Here is a 22,771-nt window from a genome sequence, read left to right on the forward strand (position 1 = left end):
AGACCTCTGTTCATTATTGGATCAAAATTTATTTTCGATAACCCCAAAAATACATGAGCATTCAGAGATCCGACTTAACTATTGCTGCCCCTCACCTCCAGCGTCAACACTACAAAATTTACACATCAAATACAAAAAAATGTACAGAGAGTCTATTCACATAATTCCTGTTGGAATCTGTATATTACATATTTAATCTACCTAGATATTAAATTAGAGGGACTTGTGGGGTAGTACTTCTATCCCATAAAAATTGGGGAAAGTATCATAGATCGGTAAAAATTGATTATACAATTGTGGGGTAGTACTTCAATCCCATAATAATTGAGGAGAAAAATCATAGAAAGGTGAAAATTGATTATACAAATATACAAAATAGAATTCATGTAATGATTATGAACAAAAGTGGTAGTACTCAATTTAACAAGGGCGACTGTTTATGGCATTACAAAGATATACTGTACCCTTTAAAAAATATCAATGCAAATGGAACGTTCTGGATGTCAATCAAACTTAACAACCGACCAATCAGAACAGGTCCAAGAATACGCGTGCGTCTAACACGTGTCAAACGCACATTTTTGCATATGTTTTAACACCAGGTAGTAGGTAGTTTTCGCCACACGACGTTAACCTTAACTTTAACGTTAGTACCCAACATGCAGCGCGATAGCTCCGCACCTTTTGTAAACAAATCGAAATACGCATGCGCAAACCCATAACTAACGTATGTCGAGCACGTAAAATCCTGAAATTAACGTACTCCGCAAAGCAAGATGAATAAATTATGACGTCATTCGTTAATGTCGTGAAGCGAAAAACTGCCTAGTTTCGCCGCACGGCGTTAAATATGCATGCGCATAAGTTACGTAAACCCGCAAATAACGTGCGTCAGGGACATAAAATCCTGAAATTAACGTACTCCGCAACGCAAGATGAACGAATTATGACTCATCCGTTAACGTTAAGGTTAACATCGTGCGGCGAAAACTATCTACTGTCGATTTGTGGGTCCTTATTCTACAACGATGATAATTAACATAAAAAAATAATACGAAATAAGAGGACTACTGTATTAAGGATGTTAAGGTTGTACAGAAGCATATGTACTTGATCGATTCTGTCGGGCTTTCTGTTCATAAAACTGTTCATATAATGTGTTGAATTCCCCCAATTTTCACTGATTTTGGGAACAAGAATCCAAGACCGATTCTACATTAAGTACTACTCGTTGGCATGTCCACCCCCATTCAAATAATAAAGAACATTTATGAAAAAATGGAATTGATCAAATATCAGATAATTATTTTTCTAACATCTGTTTACGAATGTTCATATTAACATATTTATATTTTTATATACTTATTCCTTGTTCACAGATGTTCAATGTTTGAGGGCCCTTTAAGTATGTTAAAGCTTACCACACAATACATGGGCTAACCTAACCATATATGGTTAGCACACCATCGTCATATATGGATGAGTGAAGTTATTAAACAGATAAATCCGGTCATTTGACATATTTCTTTTTTTGCGGATATGTAGAACAGCAGGTTTATACCATCAACTATTATATATTTCAGGATATGAAGTCATTATGGGGCTGCATTATAGTGCAGTTGTTTTTTATTATATATAGTTTGTATATAACTTACGAACACACTCATAATCTATTTCCTATTGTGCAAAACAATAAGTTGTATACATCTCTACTCCTTTACCATAGAGAACAAATGTTTCTACATGAAATCATAAAATCATCTTCAAACTTTATTATCTTGGGCCATTTCATTTTCCCATCCCAAGTCTTAATGTTATCAGTTCACCATAATTCCCTGTTTTTAATTCCAAATATCATTCTCTTTATTATAACTCGTTACAAGATCTTTACACGCTCTGTATACACTTTTGTATTGAAAACAAGGCTAACTATGGTTTGACCATTCAACTAATACAATCTCAACAGATTTTTTCACACGTTTCCCTCACTACCTCACCATTTTCAATGTATTTTTTTTTGTCCATCATCAAATCATACACATCAAAAACTATATAAAAATACTGAATTTCAAATTATACTAGATTCAAAATTACACAATACACACACTAGTACATGTCATAAATTATATTTGTAAGTTAAATAAATAAATAAAAAAAAAAAAAACTAGTGCAAAATAAATAATATTACATACCATAGCTTTGAGTAATGTACCCAAATGATTACATCATAATGCTTTCAGTAAAAATGTATTTAGTATTTTATGTAGAAACAAGAGGTTTGAGAAATTCTGTGTCTAGATATACATCTTATAGACTTAATTGCAACTCCAAATTCAGCAAATTGTTCTGCCTTAATATATAAGGTTAAGGAATTACTGCCCATTGCTTTCTGTTTCAGTCGTGTTAAGTTCATATTGTTTGTATCTAATGTTTGGATGAAGTCCTTGTCCTCATGGCATACGGCCTTGTCGCCGTAGACGATGAAGGATCTGTATCGCTTGCTCCACTTTCTTCCTTCTTGCTGTCGTTGCTTTCCGCTGGTGACGGGGGTTCAGTTATCACAGTCTCTGTAGCGCCATGCTGTTCAACCATTATGACATCCATCTTTGCTTGGCTTTGGCTGAGCGCAGGCACTGTGATAGCTACACTCTGTGCAGCTTTAGCAACCGCTTCTTGGATTCCTGCGGCACGAACCACCTGTGCTTGGAGATTGGTGCCGGACTGCAGAATAGGTGGCGCGATGGAAACAACATGAGTTGCGGTCTGGCCAGCACTCTGTTTCTGTGCATTTGTGGCAGACACCACTTGAGCTAACTGGGATGCGTTGAGGGCAGCCGACGGGCCAGATATGACCGTTATTGGTTTGCTGGCTTGTTGGATGGCCAGTGTTGTTGAAGGACCACCTGTTCGGCTTAACTGGATCAGTTGCTGCCGAGGTATCTGTTGAACTGTTGTCTGGCCGGATGCTTGCTGGACTTGAACTTGACCAGACTGAACTGCTTTCTGCACCTAAAAAACAAATGTGGTAGTATATTACGTAATTGTTTTTGTACAAAACATCTGTTTCAAAGTGCAACCAATTAAATCAATCAATTGATAATTTAATTAATCAACCAGCCACATTAGCCTTCCTACAGAAATGAACCAACTTCAATCAATCAATAAATCAATAAATCATTCAAAACTTTCGGCAGTCAATAATAACTTATGAGGCAGTTTAAGCTCACCTGCTGCAGCTGTTGGGCAGTGGTAATAGTTGGCGTCACTTGAATGTGTTGTGTTGCAGATCCCTGCTGTACCTGGGCCACCAGTCGGGCTGCCTGTAACTTCTGCTGCTGTGTTGCTAAGAACTGTGCTTTCTGAGTCAACTACAATAGGAAGGATTGCCAATCAATTGTATTTAAAAGTACATGTGCATTCTATGTTACTTTATATTTATGCAATACACTAATGTACATATATTTATGAAATACAATAGTGCAACATTTTCCAAATTTATCTATCTGATCTGCCATTTCTCTGTGATAAAGAAGATATTCCATTTGGTAAAATCAGCAAAAAAAAATTGAGTTACAAGCATTTAATTAAAACATCTGAATCAACAGACTGAATCCAACTTTAATACGTAGACCTAATTTATTCATTTATTTACAACAAAAATTAAAGCTGCTTATGCTATGCAAAATATTTTGACAGTAATATTAGTGTGCCTGCTGATTGGCCAAAAATATGTTTTTTTATGCATATAATTACAAAAATACAAATACCGGTAACTATATTTTACCTGGGCAGCTTGGGCTGGTGTCAGTGTTTGAATTTTTTGCTGCTGCTGCTGCTGTTGCTTCTGTTGACGTAACAGTTGCTGCATCTGTAATGTGCGTAACTGTTGTGGTGTAAAAGTCAGTTGTTTCAATGTTTGACCCTTCTGTTGACCCACAGTGACCACACCACTGACCGTTACCCCACTGACAGTTGTTACTGCAACCTTATTAGCTGACTGGTTCAGTTTATGTTGTTGCAGTTGACGTTTGATGAGCGAAATCTCTGCCTCTTTCAAAGGTCGGGTCAGTGTTGCTGGTTTCTATTTCAAAGAGAATAATTATTGTTTAAAAGAATGGAAAAATTATGAATTTACAATGACTAAAAAATCATGTTTTGAGAAAAGAAATGTTTACTTTAATCTTATTATTTCTGTAATTCCCGTTTTGAGAAAAGAAATGTTTACTTTAATCTTATTATTTCTGTAATTCCCACTTTACAAAAAAATAAAGCACAATTAAAATTACACTACTGATAAAAGGGTAACAATCACAGAAATAAACATGATATGGAGGGAGATATTTAATGAGGCTTATGAAAGTGGGATGGTTCTTGGATGCAGGAAATCAACAACCATCAAGCAATCCATTAAGCTCTGTCCAGACTACCAAATGTGACATGCCTAAATATGGTCATGATGACATCACATCATGACCATATATAGGCATACCATTACTATATATGGGCATACCATTACTATATATGGGCATACCATTACTATATATTGGCATACCATTACTATATATGGGCATAGCATTACTATATATATGGGCATAGCATTACTATATATGGGCATACCATTACTATATATGGGCATACCATTATATGGGCATACCATTACTATATATGGGCATACAACAGTTTTGTTTTTTTTTGTCAAATTTGATGATCTGGACAGAGTCTTACATTATAATACAATTAAGAATACAAGTACTATGCAAGATTGTTCCATATGATTTTGAAAGATGCTCTCATATTATAGAGAATACACTGTATTCACAAAACACTATACTCAATTCCACATCTTCAAATTAATCTATTATTAATAATTTTCAATAAAATATCACACAACAACTTGATTATAGAGTGTAAAAGATTTGTGCAAATTGGATTAGGAGGAGAACATAAAGAGGGAAAGTTCTTTTTTTTGTTTCAGAATACTATGAAACAGGATACAAGTTAGAGCTGGTCATTAATTGGTGAGAGCCAGAATGATTAAAAACAATTGTAAAATTCAATCAAATCATAATATATAATTAGTCAGAGGTTACTAATTGTTAATTTTGATTAAAAATTGATCTTTTGTACACTGGCAAATTATGTTCATGTTAAGTGAGTAAGTGCTAATGCAAATGATCAATGAAAGAATGAACAGCACTGTATGTTTCATTTAATCAGGAATATAAAGGATGAATAGAACCAAATTATTTCACTACAAGAGTTATGAAACTTGTAAGACAGCAATTTTAAAAGATTGAACTAAATAGTTTTTAACCTGAACTCTCTGTTGCTGGACAATGCTAGCGACAGCAGCTGGGCTTCCGCTGGTTACAAGTTGCTGGGAGGCCTGTGCCTGGGCATGGGCTTCGGCTTGGGCTGCCTTTGCCTGGGCCTGAGCTTGCTGCATCCGCTTCAAATCAACTGGCTTGAATTGCTAACAGAAGGTACACACATGTGTTAACAAGATTGTAATTCAAGCTTAAAGATATACCGCCACCAAAAAAGAATATAAAAAAGAGTTGAAAAAAAAAACCATTTAAAACATTCTCTTCCAAAAATAGTTAAATTTGCTGCCAGAAATATTATGGTAATTAATAATTACTGTATTAATTTAAAGAATATTGGAATGGTACCTATTTTTCTGATAAATAGCAAGAACAATTTCTGTTTTCTAATTTTTTAGACAAACCAATAACTTTCTTTTATTTGTGTGGTTTTTGTGTACTGCTTATGACGTGACGAATGTTATATGCACTAGTGCTTCACCACTGACCATTGACCAAATATACAAATAAGCTCTCTCCACAATAGCTAATTTCATGTGACAAATGTGTGAAATGCCCATATATGGGCATGATGATGTCCTGTAACACCCAAATATGGGCATATCAGTTATTTGTTACATCAAATTTGATAGTGTGGACAGAACATTAGGAAATTTATGATTTTTCATGATTTGATTTTGATGGTGGTATATCTTTAATGGTAAGGGTTAAATTGAATATATGGAGCAAACTAATAGCAGAGCTGTGAAAAGTGTAGAAGTGAAATCTTCATGTACAAATTCCACAACAGAGCTGTGCAGACAGGATGAAGCTAATGAAAGGTACTGAGGGATAAGTAAAGAGAATAATGAGAGTGAAGGAGTACTCAGATGAGAAAGGGTGAGGAAAAGATGGAAGCCAGGAATGGAATGCAAGGATGCATGAAAAAAAGGAGGCAAAAAGCAAGACCACTATCATATACCTGTTTAATGGTTGCAGGCTGTGCTTGGGCCTGAGCTTGTCGTTTGAATGTAGCGAAGTTGGCGGGAGAAATGGTAGCTGCAGACAAGTTGGATGCCGTTGCTGTTGAATTCAAACAAGCATATAATATGAAAAATTTATTTTCATTACCAAAAATAGGTTTCCTGCTAGATGTTTGAAATGTCGTAAGTATATACATACATCTCTAATGGCTTCATTTAAGAAATGTCTCATTACTGAGGTGTTAATTGCCATCTTTAAAATAAAACAAAAATATTATTTAATAATTAGTAGATATTTTATTAGTAGCTAGTACCATCCTAATCATATAAGTTAAATATATCAATATTTATTAATATTACTATAATGATTATTACAATAATAATAATAATCTCTAAGGCAAGAAAATTTATCCTCCAGCTAGATGAATTTAGAAGAACAATTTTATCAAATGAAAAAACAACATTTTTTCACCTTTCAATGATGTTTAGTCAAACATAATAATGGCTGAACAAGGTCCCCACAATGATAAATAATGAGTACAACTGTGACTTGGTGATTCAGTGCAAGCCTTACAATCCCAAAATCCTAGGTTCAAATCCCAGAATTTAATCAACTAAAAACCAGCTTCAATGCTTAAGGCCAGGCTGGCTATAGAGAAAAAGAAAGCATCACACAGTAGGGGCAGATCCAGAGTTGTCCGAAAAGGGGGCTGATCGTGAAACACCACCACCCTAGGCGGACGGGTGTATTCCCCCCACGAAATTTTTGTTTTCTAGACGTCTGGAAATCAATAATTTCTTTTTTTTCTATTTTTTTCCTTCCCCCTAAATCCGCCCTGCACTGTTCCAATACATAATTGGCAAGTAGACTACCTTTGACCATTGCTGCAGTTGCCAGTGATGCAGTTGGTGTCGCTCTTGCCTGGACTGTGGTCACCCCAGATACAGTGGACACCATAATAGAAGCTGGTGTCGTACTGCGAAGCTGACTGGCATGGAGAGCAGCTGATGTTGGTAAGGTCACCTGTGTTCTTCCTCCTTGAGTTCTAACAATCTGTGCAATGGATGTTGCAATCTAAAAAAGGGTATTTAAAAATGTTTTGATTAAAAATGTTTTGATTATATATATATATATATATATATACATATATTGAATTCAATATTTACGCTCTGCATTATCACGTGTATCGAGCACTATACGTTGCTAGTATTGCCAACTACATTTATTCATTATATATACATATATACACACATATATATATATATATATATACACATATATAATTAAAATCAATCACTATATGTGGCAAAGACAAGCCAAACCAGTCACTCGTCGCAAAAATCGACTTTGAGTTATTAATACAGTGTTAGGAGAGTAAAATAATAGCTATAAAATGGTAAAAAATCATTCAAATCAGACATTTCCTTATGAAGTTACTGTTTAAACACACAGCTGTTTAAAGAACAATATATGAGGAATCAGCCTTCAAAGTTTATGATTTTAGGCATTTCTCATGCAGAAACTATCATCAAATCCTTAAAAAGTGTTGTTTTAACATTGAAAATGGGGAAAATAACAGCACGGAATGATGTATAGATATGTAAAGATTAGTTTAGTGCAATAAAATAGATTTTTAAAAGTTTGTCATTCCAGCATGTTTTGGCCATTTTCTCTGAAACACGATTTGCAATGAGTGACTGGTTTGACTTGTCTTTGCCACATATGTAAACTAAATTATTGCACTTCTACAAAGATCGTCAGGTCTATCAAAAGTATCAAATAGTTTGAATAAAAATCTAGGTACCTGGGATGCATTAGCAGCAGTGACTGGTTGTTGATTAAGACGTTTGTTAATGGATGCAAGCTGCTGATTGGATACAGAGACCATGCCTCCTTGAGTGTTGACCACGATACTGTTACCAGCTGTCACACGTACAGGCAGCGTTGTAGTACCAATGACTGGACGAGCAACAGTACTAGCTTGCTGTACACAAATAATTACATATTTAGTAATTAATTTATTGTACCGTATTGTTGCAACCAAGTGGATGACAAACTAATGAGCAAATGTAGCTGGTAAGGGTTTACTGGGTTGCTCAGACACGAGAGGCCCTTAGGGGAGAAGCAAGCTAATGTATAAGCTAGTCCACACCTCAAGCACTTAAAGACCATTTTGATGCTATGCAAATCGCATCCAACTGTTTACTTTTCATCAGGAAAATCATTTTCTCACTGATTATACCCAGTGTTGTTGCACTTGTTAGTTACATGCACTCAGATTTTTTATTCTGTTTTATCCTTATGGTGTATAGGTTTTCTACAACACATTGTATTTTTAAACTATATCCAAAATATAAATGATAATAATATTGATAATACAAAATATTAACAATAATATATGACAACACACATACCAAGACTGTAGTTGCAGCTGCTGTTGCAACTGCTGTCGTTTTTACAGCACTAGCGGCAGCAGCGGCGGCGGCAGCATTCTGAGCTGCAGTTTGCTTTATCTGTGCTTCCTTCTCTTTCTTCTCCTTAGCGATCCTGTCTGCTCTCTTAGCAGCCACTTGGAGCGGAAGCAAAGGCTTGTCATAATTGATGCTGTAATCCTGCAACACAGCACTATGCTTTGGGTTCTTAAGCAAAGGATTATTGAGCCTAAAATGGTAACAACAAATCAATTTGTTATTTATTGGGATATTTCAACAATGTTTTGACAGTGTGTTTTTGGACCAATGCACCATCAATACAAATAAAGACACAATTCAACTTAATATGTGAAAGCGGTTTGGCCTAACGATTAACCTTATGGGTAGGGATTTGAAATCCTCGCTGTGCAAGCTGCTCGTGTCCCCACCCAGGAGTATAAGTGGGTTACTATGAAGGTTTCATGTGCAAAATGCAACTTTTATTAAACAACTTTTATTCAAAAAAACTATAATTCAACTGAATTAAATTTACTGTACAGTTTCTATTTTTTGTGCTTTTTTACTTTAGAATATGATCAATGATTCTCTTAAAACAGATACATTGTGAAAGACAAGAATGAAGAACACCTCAAAAAACTTTATTATCAGTGGTGGATTCAAGAGGGGGGGGGGGGCCCAGCTGACCTGGGATTCCCAAAATTGTTTCTTTTTAAATGGAGATACAATTTCCGGCAATCTAGAGGGCATAATCACAAATTTTCCTCCATCTGTAAAGTACCTCCCCAGGCCCCCTCTATTTTGAATACCTGGATCCGCCACTAATTATCATTATCATGATGCGAAAACAGAAAATGCAGTTATATTTAAATTGTTAGAGAAGTAAGAATACTCACACTTGTTTAAGGTAAGGTTGTCTCTTGCCAACAGCAACTTTGATCTGATCAAATTTATTGCTGTACAGCATAGTATGTGAGCTGTTGTTGTCCTGGGTATGCAAATGACTCGTTTTCATTATTCGGTTATTCTTTGTCTGAAAAAGAAATTCACACACAGCATTTCATTATCAGATGGAAAAAAAACATAATTGCCAACGAAATTGGACAAAACGTATAGCATAATTCACAATCAATTTGAATCATAAGATACTTGGTAAGCAGTAAAAGACAATTTAGTAGTTTTTTGCAAAAAACAACTCCAATAATGATCAGCAAAGATGATAATACCATGGACCTATACATATTTTTGATTAAACCATGGACCTATTAATAATAGGTCCATGATTAAACCCTTTTGTCCCCATCAGATCAGAGTGTTCAGATAATCCAACAAGTAAGCTTGGAAGCTAAGTAGTACACGCAATTGGATGTTCATGTTAGTATGCCCCCCACCCCACCCATCTGGGTGTCAAACCAAGACATGCAGATTTCTGTTCATTTGTTCTACCATTTGAGCTATGAACCCAAGTGGTGTACACAATTACCTATTTACATTAACAAAGGGTACTCCCCATTTAGGTTTTAAATCAAAGACCTTCCGATTTCTCTTGCCATACTACCCACTGAGTTATGTGGTTGATACTTTTTGCATGAGCAGCTTAGCTCTGTCGGCTAATCTGGTGGTAGCCACTGTGTGTGTGCTGAACCGTGGAGATCTCTAGGTCCCCGGTTCAATTCCTTTCGTTGCCTCTCCTTGTGGGCTGAAATACAAGTTACAAGCGCACCGTCTTCCGGATGCGACGTTCAAGCCGTTGGTCCTGTGTGCATTTATGGCCCATGTGTATGTTAAAGAACGCATTTCACTCTTCGGAGTACTGCCCAATCACCACCAGAAGGATCCCACTGGAAATAATTCGTCTTCTAGACTTTCGTGGGCTATCCTTAGTGTTTACACCGAATAAATCCAATCCAATTCTCTTGGATTTTCTCATTAGAACAGACAGGGTATGTTTGGTTTGTATCCTACAATTGTTTTTTTGTAAATACATAAAATCAAAACTGTGTTCTGGCTATGGAAATTAACAAGTTCTTCACTTACCATAGACTTGTATAATCCCTTTGATTTCTTCTGTTTCTTAGGATTTGTGTCATACAGAATCTTGCCTTCTTCACGTGGAATGATAACGCTTTCGTAGCGATTTTTACACTGCTTGGGAGAGCGGTAGATTCGACTACAGGAGTTAACAACATCACTCACCAACTCCCAATTGATGGTATGGCCAGGAACAACTACTTGTAAGTTTGGCTGTAGATCAAGGAGGGTTTGTATTGCCTGTTGTATTTAAGAGGAAGTGATCTTAGTAAGCTAGGATGCAACTGACTTTTTGGTTGAAAGTATTACAATAGAAAATCAACATTACTACTTCAATAAATCTAACATCTTAATGTTACCTATGAATGCAGTGCAGAATGATGATTATATGGGTTGTAAAGGCCAACATTATACAAACTCCTGAACAAATTCTTAACTTCTATTCTTTTTACATTTATTCACTTTGGTTGAATTACTTGAAAATTATCAACATAACAGAAGAGAATCAGTTGTTTTGGACATACTAACCTGTAACAACGCCCAGTCTTCATTTATAAGCCATTCTGGTTTGTCCTGTTGAGTGTCTGCCTCTGGTTTATGTACTGTTGGCAATGGTTTCATCGGTTTCACCATATCTCTCATCTTTTGCTGTTTGGCATCTCTACGCATCTTGTGCCATGCTGATGATGGACGGTCAAACAGGGACCTTGGCGGCTGCATGTGGTCTCCTTTGGAATGTGTCTTTGGTTTACGAACAGTCGCCACTGCTGAAAGTGAAAAATGTAAGAATACAGTAATAGTACATAGTAAAATAAGAATTTCTTAGACTGAACAGGACATTTTTACATAAATACAGTTTTGTTTTTGCGACACCATGTTTGACAAAATTGCAGCTAGTTATACGAGTTTGTCAAACTAATGCTTAAAATACTGTTAGTATTTAAAAATAAAAATCAAAGGCCACTTACAATTTCTGGCAAACTTACCATTGATTTCTTTGGCTTTCTTATGTTCTTTCTTGGTGTAAATAGACGGCAGCTGTGTCTCCGTCATCACAGAGGGCTCGTACATCACATAGAACGCGTTGTCCACATACACATCATTGTCATCTTGTGGTGGCGTGGGTGGTGACCACATCTAAATGAAAAATAGACGCATGAAAATAACCTCCGAGGCATTTTAGGCGATCAATTTTTTTTTCTTTCTTTCTTTTTTATCCTTTTTCTCTATCTAGTTGGAAAATAGAATATGGATGGGTTTCATCTTGTGGATCAAACTTACCGGCATTATATTGTTTGTCTGCGAGATATAAATCTGTAAAAAGGGAAATTGAGAAATATTAGCATAGTGTACTTGTATGAAAGAAGAGAGTACAAGAGAAAAGCAGCCCACATGATGCTCAAAGCACATCTTCCTTTAATCTGTACAACAGTAAATCAAATGAATCTGAAAAAGATTAGGTTTCTGGAATATTTGACATTGTTACCCACAACAGCTGCAATATTCTGCTGGTCATTCTTAAAGAATGAATATTCAGTGGCAGATAGAGGGGAACCTGGGAGGGACTCTCATAGGGGAAGGGTCTACATCATCTCAGCTCCACCATGTTTATTAGGGTTTAGCTAAGAATATTTATGATTATTGCAACTCTAGATAGCCGGAAAAATTTCAATATGATTTTCTTTTTTTCTCAATTTTTTCTTTAATTTTGAAAAATTTAGGGGGACAGAGCCGACTGGCAGTGGCACAACGATATGGTCGAGGGCCCTGTGGCTTTATGAGAGGATGACAATTCCGTTGAGCGATTTTAGATGTGTTAGTTTTCTAATTATGGTCATCGTTTTCTAAATGTTTTTAACGACAAATTATATTATATGACCACGGTGGGGTCGAGGTAAGAAAATTTATGATTACAGCACCTCTAAGTGGCCAGAAATTGCACTCACAGACTTTAAATTTAAAAATTTAGGGGTCCCTTTAATTCACCACTGGATATAATATGATATACAGTCAATGTCAGAGAAACACTATGCTGTTGTATCAACAAAGCCCTTTTGGGTCAGGGTGCTAGGTGTAAGATCATGTGGTTAGGGGATTTTTCGGGGCCCCTAGGAGTCCGGGGCCCTGAGGACCACCGCACAAGAGTGCATAGAGGTTACAACACTGGCGGCTGGGGCCCCCTCTTAAATCTACCACTGATATTTTTACCCGCAACAATACGAACTGTGATGACTGCATTCTTTTTCAGCATACATTGCTGTAAATATACATTCAATTTACATGTTATGTCACAAAATAATAAAGATTTTTTTTATTATTTCATCCAGGATTCTACTGATACCAGGATCAAGTCTTCATAAAATTTTGAGAATCTGCTCAAACAAGCATCTACCTTTCATCTCTGGTATAATTATTGTACTGTTGCTATATGCTTAGAAGATATACTCCTATCCAAAAAAAAAAAGAAATACAGTATTGCTCATTTAAAAGAACCACCATTTCCAATACATTACAGAATTAAAAGAAAAGTTTTCAATGGCTTGTAGAAATACAAATATCTTAAATTGGTGGTATAAATTAGGCAGACTGAATGTTGTTGTTTAAACATTCTTGAAATGTGGAGGAAATTTAAAGATCATAAATAAATTCAGCAGTTTTAAAGTTTCAAGTACATACAGTATTTCTTTCGGATTGCAGTATATTTTTAACATGCAATTGAATAGGGTGATCCATATGCTCATACTGGTTACTGGAAAATGTATTAATAGAAACATGCTTGTGTATTGTAATTTGATGGGCAAACAGGGTTGGGCAAAAATATAGGTGGACTATTAGTATACAAAAAAAACATGGTTTGAAGTGAACTAGTAAATTCTACTTCTCTCATTGTTGGAAGATTGGGCTACCTCCGACATGAAAAAAAAAAACTATGTTGTATTTGTTTCACTATACCTCATAAATATTAAAAAGCAAACTGTCCATCTATATTTGCTATTTTAAGCTTAAAATAATAGTTTGCAGATGGCTCATGTAAATGGGGTGCGGTTTTGGGTAGTACTTTTTTCCAATGCACATATGTAAATTTGGTATGTGCAGGGAAGTAGTACCAAAGACCTTGCCGGTTAGAACTGACCAACGAAATGTTATTGTATGTATTAGTGGACATGGACATGCAAGGAGGCATGTTGATCTTTTTGATACCCAATTGTGTATACTTCACCAGCTTGTTTGGGATGGCTTATTTCTCGTTTTGAATTATTACACCAAAATAATTTAATTTTTTTCACAAAGATTCAATTGATTGTGATTTTAAAATTGTGAATCAAAAGCCACATTGCACCATCGGGCCTTTGCCATTCCAAAATAGAAAAAGCCTACGTGAAGCTTAGACACAATTGTTCACCAATTTCAGAGGAGAAAGTATTTGTCCAATTTGGATGCAAATTTTTTTATATTTTATTTCCTCCAAATTATTCTCCTGCAATAAGCCTGGTATCCCATCACAAACAAGTGAAATAACCACAAGAGACTAAGATCTAAATTTCAAGTATTTTTAATGTTTTCCTTACATTTTTTAAGCAAGGTTAATCTTAATATTTACATACAGCGACAGTACAAAACCATATCATTATTTGTTACACAAGGTACATATGAGAAGCATTCCAAATTATTTCTGTGGATTCTTCTACAATTATTGTCAAAACTATCAAATTAACTAATACATTTCATGATCTGTTCAAGAAAAAATATTAATCTAAATTTATAATAAGACACCAACATTTGTGATGTCAAACTTGCCAACACATGGTCCCTTCACTACCACATGTAACTTCCAATATAAAAAAATAAACTTGGAAGAAAATTGAGGTTACACAATAGCTAGGCTCCATTGCAACCTTAGACAAACAATAAAAATAGAGGGCACTATTTATAATTTTCACTCTCAAGTAAAGTCTCGAGGTGTACAGTAAGTAGAACTAAATAATTATATTGGTGGGATACAATAAGCCTTGTATTCTCTTTAGCACCACCTTTTCCATTCATCACACATAGACAATGATTTCTCCACTCTCATAATCAACACCTTAAATAAATTGGCTATAGAACTGAAGTACAAACAAGTTTTTTTTCCTTATGCAACAATAATTTGAATATAGCAAAATATGCTAAGGAGTTGTAAACATGTTTTTCTTGTGTAATAATAATTTTAATATTGCAAAATATGCTAAGGAGTTGTAAATATATATCTATAGTGTGGGAAAAAAAAACAACCACCAAGTAATGGTTAAGTCGTTACTTTGGAATACCCTTCTTTCCATCACTACGATGTCTTGTTCTTAGTGGTCTCTCTGCAGATTTAGTTTTATTTGCTGCACTACCCTTATGCCCCCCTCTGCTAGGGGACTGTAGCTTTGGGCTACCAAACCCTCCCCTTCGAGGAGATGTTAGTTTTGGGCTACTAAGCCCACCCCTTGTAGGAGGGCTACCAAGCCCTCCCCTTCTAGGAGATGTTAGCATAGGACTGCCAAGTGTATTCTTGGCAGACAACAAAAATGGTTCACTTTTACCCTTGGAACGTGTCACTCTGACTTTGCTTGCTTTGGCAACAGCAACTGTCATCCTCGTCATCCTCTTTTCTGGGAGCTCCTCTTCACTATCACTACTACTGTCAGTATCATCATGTTCATCTTTATTATCATCACCTTTTTCATTAGATTCAACTCCTTTTTCATTAGATTTAACTTCAACTACAATTTTCCTAGGCCTGCCTCTTCCTCTTTTAGCTGACTTAGCTTCAGACGAATCAGGGGATGCATCCTTATCATCATCTGCTTTTGTGCTAACATTGTCAATTTGTTTGGTAGGTTTGGAATGAGATGTTGGCATTTTCTGAGCAACTGGTTTACTCTTTGTTGCATTACACACAGTCTTTATCTGCTGTATATGTTTGGGCGATGGCAATAAATTGGAGGAACGGCCTGACCTTGTTTGTCGGGATCCCATCTGCTGCTTCATTTTTTCATGCAAGGCTCGTTTTTCAACTTGTGACCTGGTTTGAAGACAGGGTAGATCATTCAATTGCTTCACATGTTTCTTATCTTCTTTTACTTCTTCATCTGAACTTACTATATCTTCTTCAGCTTCTGAAGACACCAGGTGTATTTTTTTGTCATCTGGTGTTTGATTACCATTGAAATTTTGTGGACTCTCTTTAAGGTCATCAACATTTTGTTCCTTAATGTTAGGGTCTGCACTATCATTCTGAGAAACATTTTTGGCCACATTAGCAAAGGATTGTAAATCATTCCTTTCTAAAGGACTACTCTCATTACTCGCATCCACAAACACTGTTCCTTCAGCTTTAAACACCTCTTCATCTCCCACTTCAGTGATAAGGTTGACATCATCATTGCTGTACTCACTCTCAACTAACTCATCATCACTCCTGTACCCTTTCTCAACTAATGCTATAATTTGTGAAATACTCAGACCAGGATCTTCAATATTGTCTCCAGCTTCCCCTTGCTCTATCTCACCACCATTAGCTCCTAAATTATTTTCCCCTTGACCAGCTTCACTCAATGAATTAGCAGTTGTCACAACAGTATCTGTCGGCGCCTCCTGTACTTCTGGTATACTTTCAACACTTTCCATTTCAACTTGGATGCTCTGAACTTGACTAACATCTTTAGAAGATCCAACATTCCATATAATGGAGTTCATACTTCCCAGGTCAGTAGGTGCATGGTCTGATTTCACCTCAGTAGTTTCTGAACTTACAAGCTGATCAGTCATTTCTTTCCTCATACTATTCAAGATGTCCCAAATGCTACTTCTGCTCTCATCAACATGTACTTCCTCTGGCTTAATATCATGCGCTTTACTGTGGATTTCTTCAATTGAATCATTGATACTATCATCGATAGTAACATCTATAGAAGGAATTGGTTCTAGTGCACTGGTTTTAATCTTATGGTTCACCACATTTAATATGGGAGGAGGGGACAATGTTTGGTCTTTTTTACTGTCAGTTGGTTCTGATGGCTCACTGGTGCTCACAGACTTCAATAATCCTTTCATAATGTCATGACCCCAGACATGTCTTGGCATTTTATCTGGAGAATAATCTTCAGAGCTCCTTGTGAGGTCACTATCAGGACTGCCAATATCAACAAATAGATTCCTATCAGTGTCAATAGGTGCATTGTCAGTATTCTCTTTGAGAGGCTCCAAGTCACATGCCTTTCTCAAACTTGTTGGACTATTATCCTGACTTCTTCTATTAACCTTGTCTGGACTTCCTTCTCTACTTTTCTTATATAACCTATCAGGACTACTATCCCTACTTTTCCTAGTTACACTTTCTGGGCTCTTATCACTACTACGAGTTCGAGGTCGATCAGAGCCAGTACCAGAGCTTCTCGACCTTGGACTTAATTCCGAACTCTTTCTTCTAGTCCTAACAGACACATGATCGGAGATTTGATTAATCCCTTCTTGTGATTCTGAACTTCGACCCCTACTGGATCGCCTCAACTTATCATTAACCTCTTCAATATTAACACTCTTCTGTGTAACAGCAGTCTTTTTCTTGTTTACCCCCTTTCGTTTTTTAGGCACCTTATTGTATGCATCCTCTCTGGTATATGTGTAAAATATTTCATCTTCCTCCATTTCTGCCTTCCGCTCCTCTTCTTCCTTTAGTGCCTGCAGATGGCTAAGTTCCCACTCTTGCTTAGCTATCTCTATTTGTTCCTATAAAAAAAAGTAATCACTTATTAGACTACTAATTACTATCCTGTATAATTCATATATATATTATTACATATATTTATACATATACGTATATATATACACACACACATACATATATGCATGCATACTACATATATGTACATATTATAAGCATATACTGTACTGACTCACAGTGGCATATCTAGCAGTATTAAAACCCCACTGAAAAATATTGCTTCTTAGATTCCCGAATACACGTTAACTGTGACAGCATAAGCATAAGCCTAGCCTAATTTTTTTTGCTTCAAAGTTTTCGAATGGTGGGGGGGTACACCTGTAAGTAGAAATTTCCTATGATCGAATGCCATGGGATTATACCCATGTCAGTAAGGTTCATACATAACATATAAATGTAAAATGTAATCAAATGTTTTAAGCCATGTCAACTTATCCTGGATTTCAATTGCATACTTGTAGTTATGTCATTATTAATAAGTACAAAAAATGTTTTTTTTTTAAAAAGGGAAAAAATGAAGCTACTAACCTCTGCCTCATTCAGGTGTTCATCTGACAATGGTTCAACTGTTGACTCTAAGAAGATAAGTGCATACTTCTCAATAGGCGTCAGCTGTAGGATGAAAAACATGATGGTGCAAAAAATGAAATTTGATATTTTCCTACAAATAATTAAGTGGTATGGACTGAAATATTAAAGTTTGATATTTTGAATACAATATGTTCATTATTTTCTTATCATTAGGCACAACTAGTAAATACATTTTAACTACAAGATACATTTTTTACTTATTTTAAAAATGACATATTGCATTATATGCATTATGTTCACGCTAGTCATGTGCAACCATGCATGAAGTTTGAGGATGTGGCTCAGTGGTACTAATTCTGAACCTTGAATAGCTTCTTTAAGGTGAAATTATTCTAGCCAATTAAATATTGGATTTTAATATAATTAGAAAAATGTTTGAATATTTTGCTACTTTGTTATGTGGGAACACATCATAGGTTTGTACACAATAGTTGCACCAGTCTTGCAACGACGGATCTGTTGTGAAATATTCAGATGTAAACATAGATGGATCACCTAGGTGAAGTGAATGGTAATGAAATGCTCAGTTAAAGGGTATGCCATCTCCATACTTAACTCAGAGACTCTAGTCAAAACATCACAGCATTTCAAATTCACAAGTAAGTGTTATGGAAATACCCCCTTTTTTTTTAGTCAATATTGAAAACAATTTGTTTACTTTAAGCCATCCAATGTTGTTAATTGAATGTCTGGTGTTTTACAAGTTGTTGTTGTTTATAAAGCAAGAGTTGTTTTAATACCTTGTTCAGGAAACTGTATCTAAAAATTCTTTACAGGGTGGAAAAACAAACACTTTTTTCTTATAGATAAATATACAAAGGATAGGGAAAAAATGTAATCAAATGTTTTAAGACATTGTCAACTTATCCTGGATTTTAATTGCATACTTGTAGGTGGAATAAAACTTAAAGGCTTTACTTTAGGTCCTATTGAAAATGTGATGTTGTAATGTTATTTGTAATTAAAATTTGTAGTGGCAGAAAGTATGTAAGAGATCTAAAAATCACCACTGCTTGAGATCTAAAAATCACCACTGTTTGGTGTGGTTTTTCCAAACCTAAGTATAATAAACTTTTAACCTAATTATGCATAATATTTAAAGTTTTTATTGAATGCTACAACTATATGTATAATCCTATAGAATGAACAAAATCAGAACCAGAAATTAAAAGCAAATGTTTTCATACCTGATCTTGGAGTTGTGCCAATTCCATTTCCACTCTAGATGTTTCTTCTTTCTGGCCACTCTTTTCCTCACCATCAAAAGGTATATCTTCATCAAACTCAGCTAACTCCGCATCTTGCTCTGCATGGGCCATTGAAGCAGCTTGAACATCACGCTCATCTTCAGCTTTTGCTAGGGCCTTTAAAAAAACAAGGGGAAAAAAATTCCAAAATATTATCACTGCATACAATTATACTCCTGACAATCAATTTTTTTTTATACACATTATCTCCTGGTTACATTGTATGCAACACTTGCAGTTTCCTGAGGTACCAAACTGTAGTCTAGTGAAAAGACAACATGGATTATGCCTTTGGCCAAAGACAAACATAATTAGACAGTGGGAATCCCAAACTTATGATCAAGACTGAATTCAAACTACTGCACCAACATAAAGATTAGAGGGCTCATTTGAGTTATGGAAAAATGAGCAAAACATTTTATTAACCCCAAAAGTTTTCAAGAACACATGAAATGTGTATTGCATTTACTTTTGAAGAATGTTATTCTATGGCCAGGTCCACAGCATGTGGGTACAATTCGACCCCCACACACCTTGGTAATTTGGCCAATGTCAAATTATTTATTTCAGTTAATCTCATCAAAATATTTTCTTCTCTTACCTGTTCTAACTGTAACTGTGAGAGGTTCGGATTAGATGGAGTGACAACTCCTTCAGATTCTAACACCTTGGTGGAGACATTTGCTTTTAAATCAACTGGTTTTGGTACTTCTGTTTTATCAGGTTGGCTCTTTGATACTCGTGGATTCTGAGCAACTTGTAATTCTTCCCTGCTCTCTGGTTGTTCTGGTTTCTCAAATAACTCAGTGAGTGCATGCTAAGAAAGATGTATATTTTGTTTTCACTCTTATGTGTTGTAATGTTTGTCTCGAAATCAAATAAATATAATAAATATATATAAACAACAACATAGAGCTGTACTGTTGACTTAAAATATAATTTAACAATTATCAAGTGTAAACACTCCTAATTATCAACATCATTATTACTATTAATATTGATCAATCACTATTGATATTGATCAATCAATATTGACCAAGTTTTAGTATTATTATTATCATCATTTATAATTATGCTTATTGCAATTACCCTCATGATCATAAATAGTGAATCCGTATTGCTATAAAATATTTTATATTCATAATTTAATCTCACCTTTTTGAAAAATGCTGTAGTAAAGTTGCCACCTTCAATCGACACATCTGCAAGCAGACGCTTCTGGTTGGCTTTCTTAAGGATGTTCTCCTCCACTGTCATCTCGCTCACAAGTCTACAAGAAAAGTGATTGGGACAAATTATCAAACATTCTGGCAACACAACTCCCAATAAAAACAAGTGCCTTCTCTACAAAAGTGTATTAAGGGAGTGACTGGAAAAAATTATTGTAGTTACACTGTATTTAAATTTTTTAATTAAATTTTTTTGTTTCCCCCATTTTAAATCCAATTGCTACACAACTGCCTTAAAAGAAACAACAAATATCTGTGAAAATGCTCAGCGAATAAAGTTATCTCCAAATTGTTGTTTTCAGAGACTCTAGTCTGAATCATCATTGCATTTCCAAATGTTGGTTACCAAAAACAACAAAATAAGCCTGGGATTTGAGCACTAAATCTGGCTTTGAGCACTTAAGCTGGGCTTTGAGTACTGAATTTGTGCTTTGAGCACTAGACCTAATCATTATTTTAAGTTAATTGATGAATTGCTAGTCTTCACACCTGTAGATATGCACATCTCTTGTTTGTCCAATCCTATGACATCGATCCTGAGCTTGAGCATCCATGGTAGGGTTCCAGTCACTGTCGTAGAAAACAACAGTATCAGCACCAGTCAAGTTGATCCCAAGGCCACCACTACGCGTGGACAGAATGAAACAGAAGATCCTTTTGTCTGCATTGAAACGTTCCATTAACATCTAAGGAGAGGGTTAATCAATGAATAAGAGTAGCAGTGGTGTAAAAAGAAAATTGATCAAACATTGAAAAAACTTCTTGTAATAAAAACATTTCAAGGTGTCGTAACAATTTTTGTACAAGACAATTTATATAAGGTTTTCTCAGATTACTACAAACAATTTTTAAATTTCAGTTTACCTGTCTGGATTCAACTTTAGTAGCACCATCTAATCTAAGATAGGTGTGTCCATGGAAATTGAGGAACTTCTCCAGCACGTCCAGCATCTTTGTCATCTGTGTGAATATTAACACCCTATGACCTTCTGGTTTCAGTCGTCGCAGTAGTACATCTAATGTTTGAAGTTTGCCTGAAACAACAAAAACAAAATCCTTTTTTCATTGGACAATAATCAATAAATCTTGCTATGCAGCATTTGAACACTTCACTCTTCTCTATCGTAACTGCCATCCTTTCTCCGAGAGTATATTCAGGTACAAGCTCCACTTACAGGATTGAACTTTAGGATGATCTATAAATAGTCTCATATTGAGAGTAACAGAGCCACTTTTGGTTGAGAAAAAAAATCTGGCTTTTTTTTTTATCCAAAGGTCGGTTGAGATTCGAAAATGATGATGCCAAGCGTTTCTGCCAGGCATAGGCTTAGCCAGCAAGTCGCCTGGCCGTCTTTTGGATGGCCAACAATTATTTAGGACGGCCACTTTTATCGTGACGGCAGGCCTAATCAGCTCGGAATAGCCTAATTGGGCCTGGTCTCCTTTTAGCAAATTCTTTATATTCTTCAAATCTATCGAATGTTAAATTAAACTAAAGCTAAATCAAATTTTGTTTGATAAAAACATTTATTGATTGAATATACATTGTTTTCATACCAATATCTGGTGGGGATTCCCCAAAATGCAAGGCTACCATTGCCTACCCGGTGAACAGTTCACTTACAACACGCGTCGTGTTAAAAACATTTATTATACCCCGCTGGAAAATGGACAGTTCGGAGTCGCACACAGCACATGAACGTGGCTCTTAAGATTCGGTTCCCCGACATAATATTGTTGGTGTTGGTAACTCTGGTTATAATTAATTCATGAAATATCATAAAGAAGATTTATTGCTAAGCTCACAAGTTAAATTGTATTAGTCAACAAAATACAATAGGTCTAGGCCTTTCTCTGGATTTGGAGGACCTAGAGTAGAATTTACACTAGATCGTAGAGAGAGATGAAGATGCATCTGCATAGCCTAGAAATACCGTAGCCGTGTGCAATCTACGTATACTGTATAACAACGTATCAGTGTGATAGCTAATAGACACTATTAATTTGAAGACAAAATTCCAACATCTAAACAGCTTTAAATGCCCTTCAACAATCCTTATTTTCTATCTTTTTCTTATGTTTGGGAGGGGCGTGGCCTGCTTATTGGCTCAGGGCAACGTCCACTGGCTTCCATTTTGGACGGCCTATTTCATTTTTCTGGCTAAGCTACTGCTGCCAGGATACATAAATTCCAATTTGGACACAC

The 22,771-nt window shown here is 35.7% G+C and overlaps 1 protein-coding gene and 1 non-coding gene across 2 annotated transcripts in view; both read right to left on the minus strand.

Moving 5' to 3' along the window:
- Positions 1-9: 9 nt before the first annotated feature.
- The window catches only part of LOC117104358 (helicase domino-like), a gene marked incomplete in the record, with an annotated part of 45,684 nt that continues 22,922 nt past the window's right edge, over positions 10-22,771 (minus strand). The window contains 20 exon segments of the mRNA XM_033245182.1: positions 10-3,009; positions 3,228-3,368; positions 3,785-4,081; positions 5,315-5,473; positions 6,286-6,386; positions 7,160-7,361; positions 8,092-8,271; positions 8,702-8,948; positions 9,613-9,749; positions 10,754-10,987; positions 11,276-11,514; positions 11,734-11,884; positions 12,029-12,061; positions 17,369-17,503; positions 18,027-18,110; positions 19,277-19,453; positions 19,938-20,153; positions 20,492-20,606; positions 21,055-21,251; positions 21,430-21,599. Of these exon segments, the coding sequence (XP_033101073.1) occupies positions 2,425-3,009; positions 3,228-3,368; positions 3,785-4,081; positions 5,315-5,473; positions 6,286-6,386; positions 7,160-7,361; positions 8,092-8,271; positions 8,702-8,948; positions 9,613-9,749; positions 10,754-10,987; positions 11,276-11,514; positions 11,734-11,884; positions 12,029-12,061; positions 17,369-17,503; positions 18,027-18,110; positions 19,277-19,453; positions 19,938-20,153; positions 20,492-20,606; positions 21,055-21,251; positions 21,430-21,599 (3,800 nt within the window).
- On the minus strand, positions 20,828-20,893 carry LOC117104363. Its single transcript, XR_004444730.1, has one exon. It is a non-coding gene; the product is annotated as a small nucleolar RNA SNORD52 (small nucleolar RNA).

Source organism: Anneissia japonica, unplaced genomic scaffold (assembly GCF_011630105.1).
Source record: "Anneissia japonica isolate Jap-2015-1 unplaced genomic scaffold, ASM1163010v1 scaffold4536_len1192065_cov207, whole genome shotgun sequence".
Lineage (NCBI taxonomy): Eukaryota > Metazoa > Echinodermata > Crinoidea > Comatulida > Comatulidae > Anneissia > Anneissia japonica.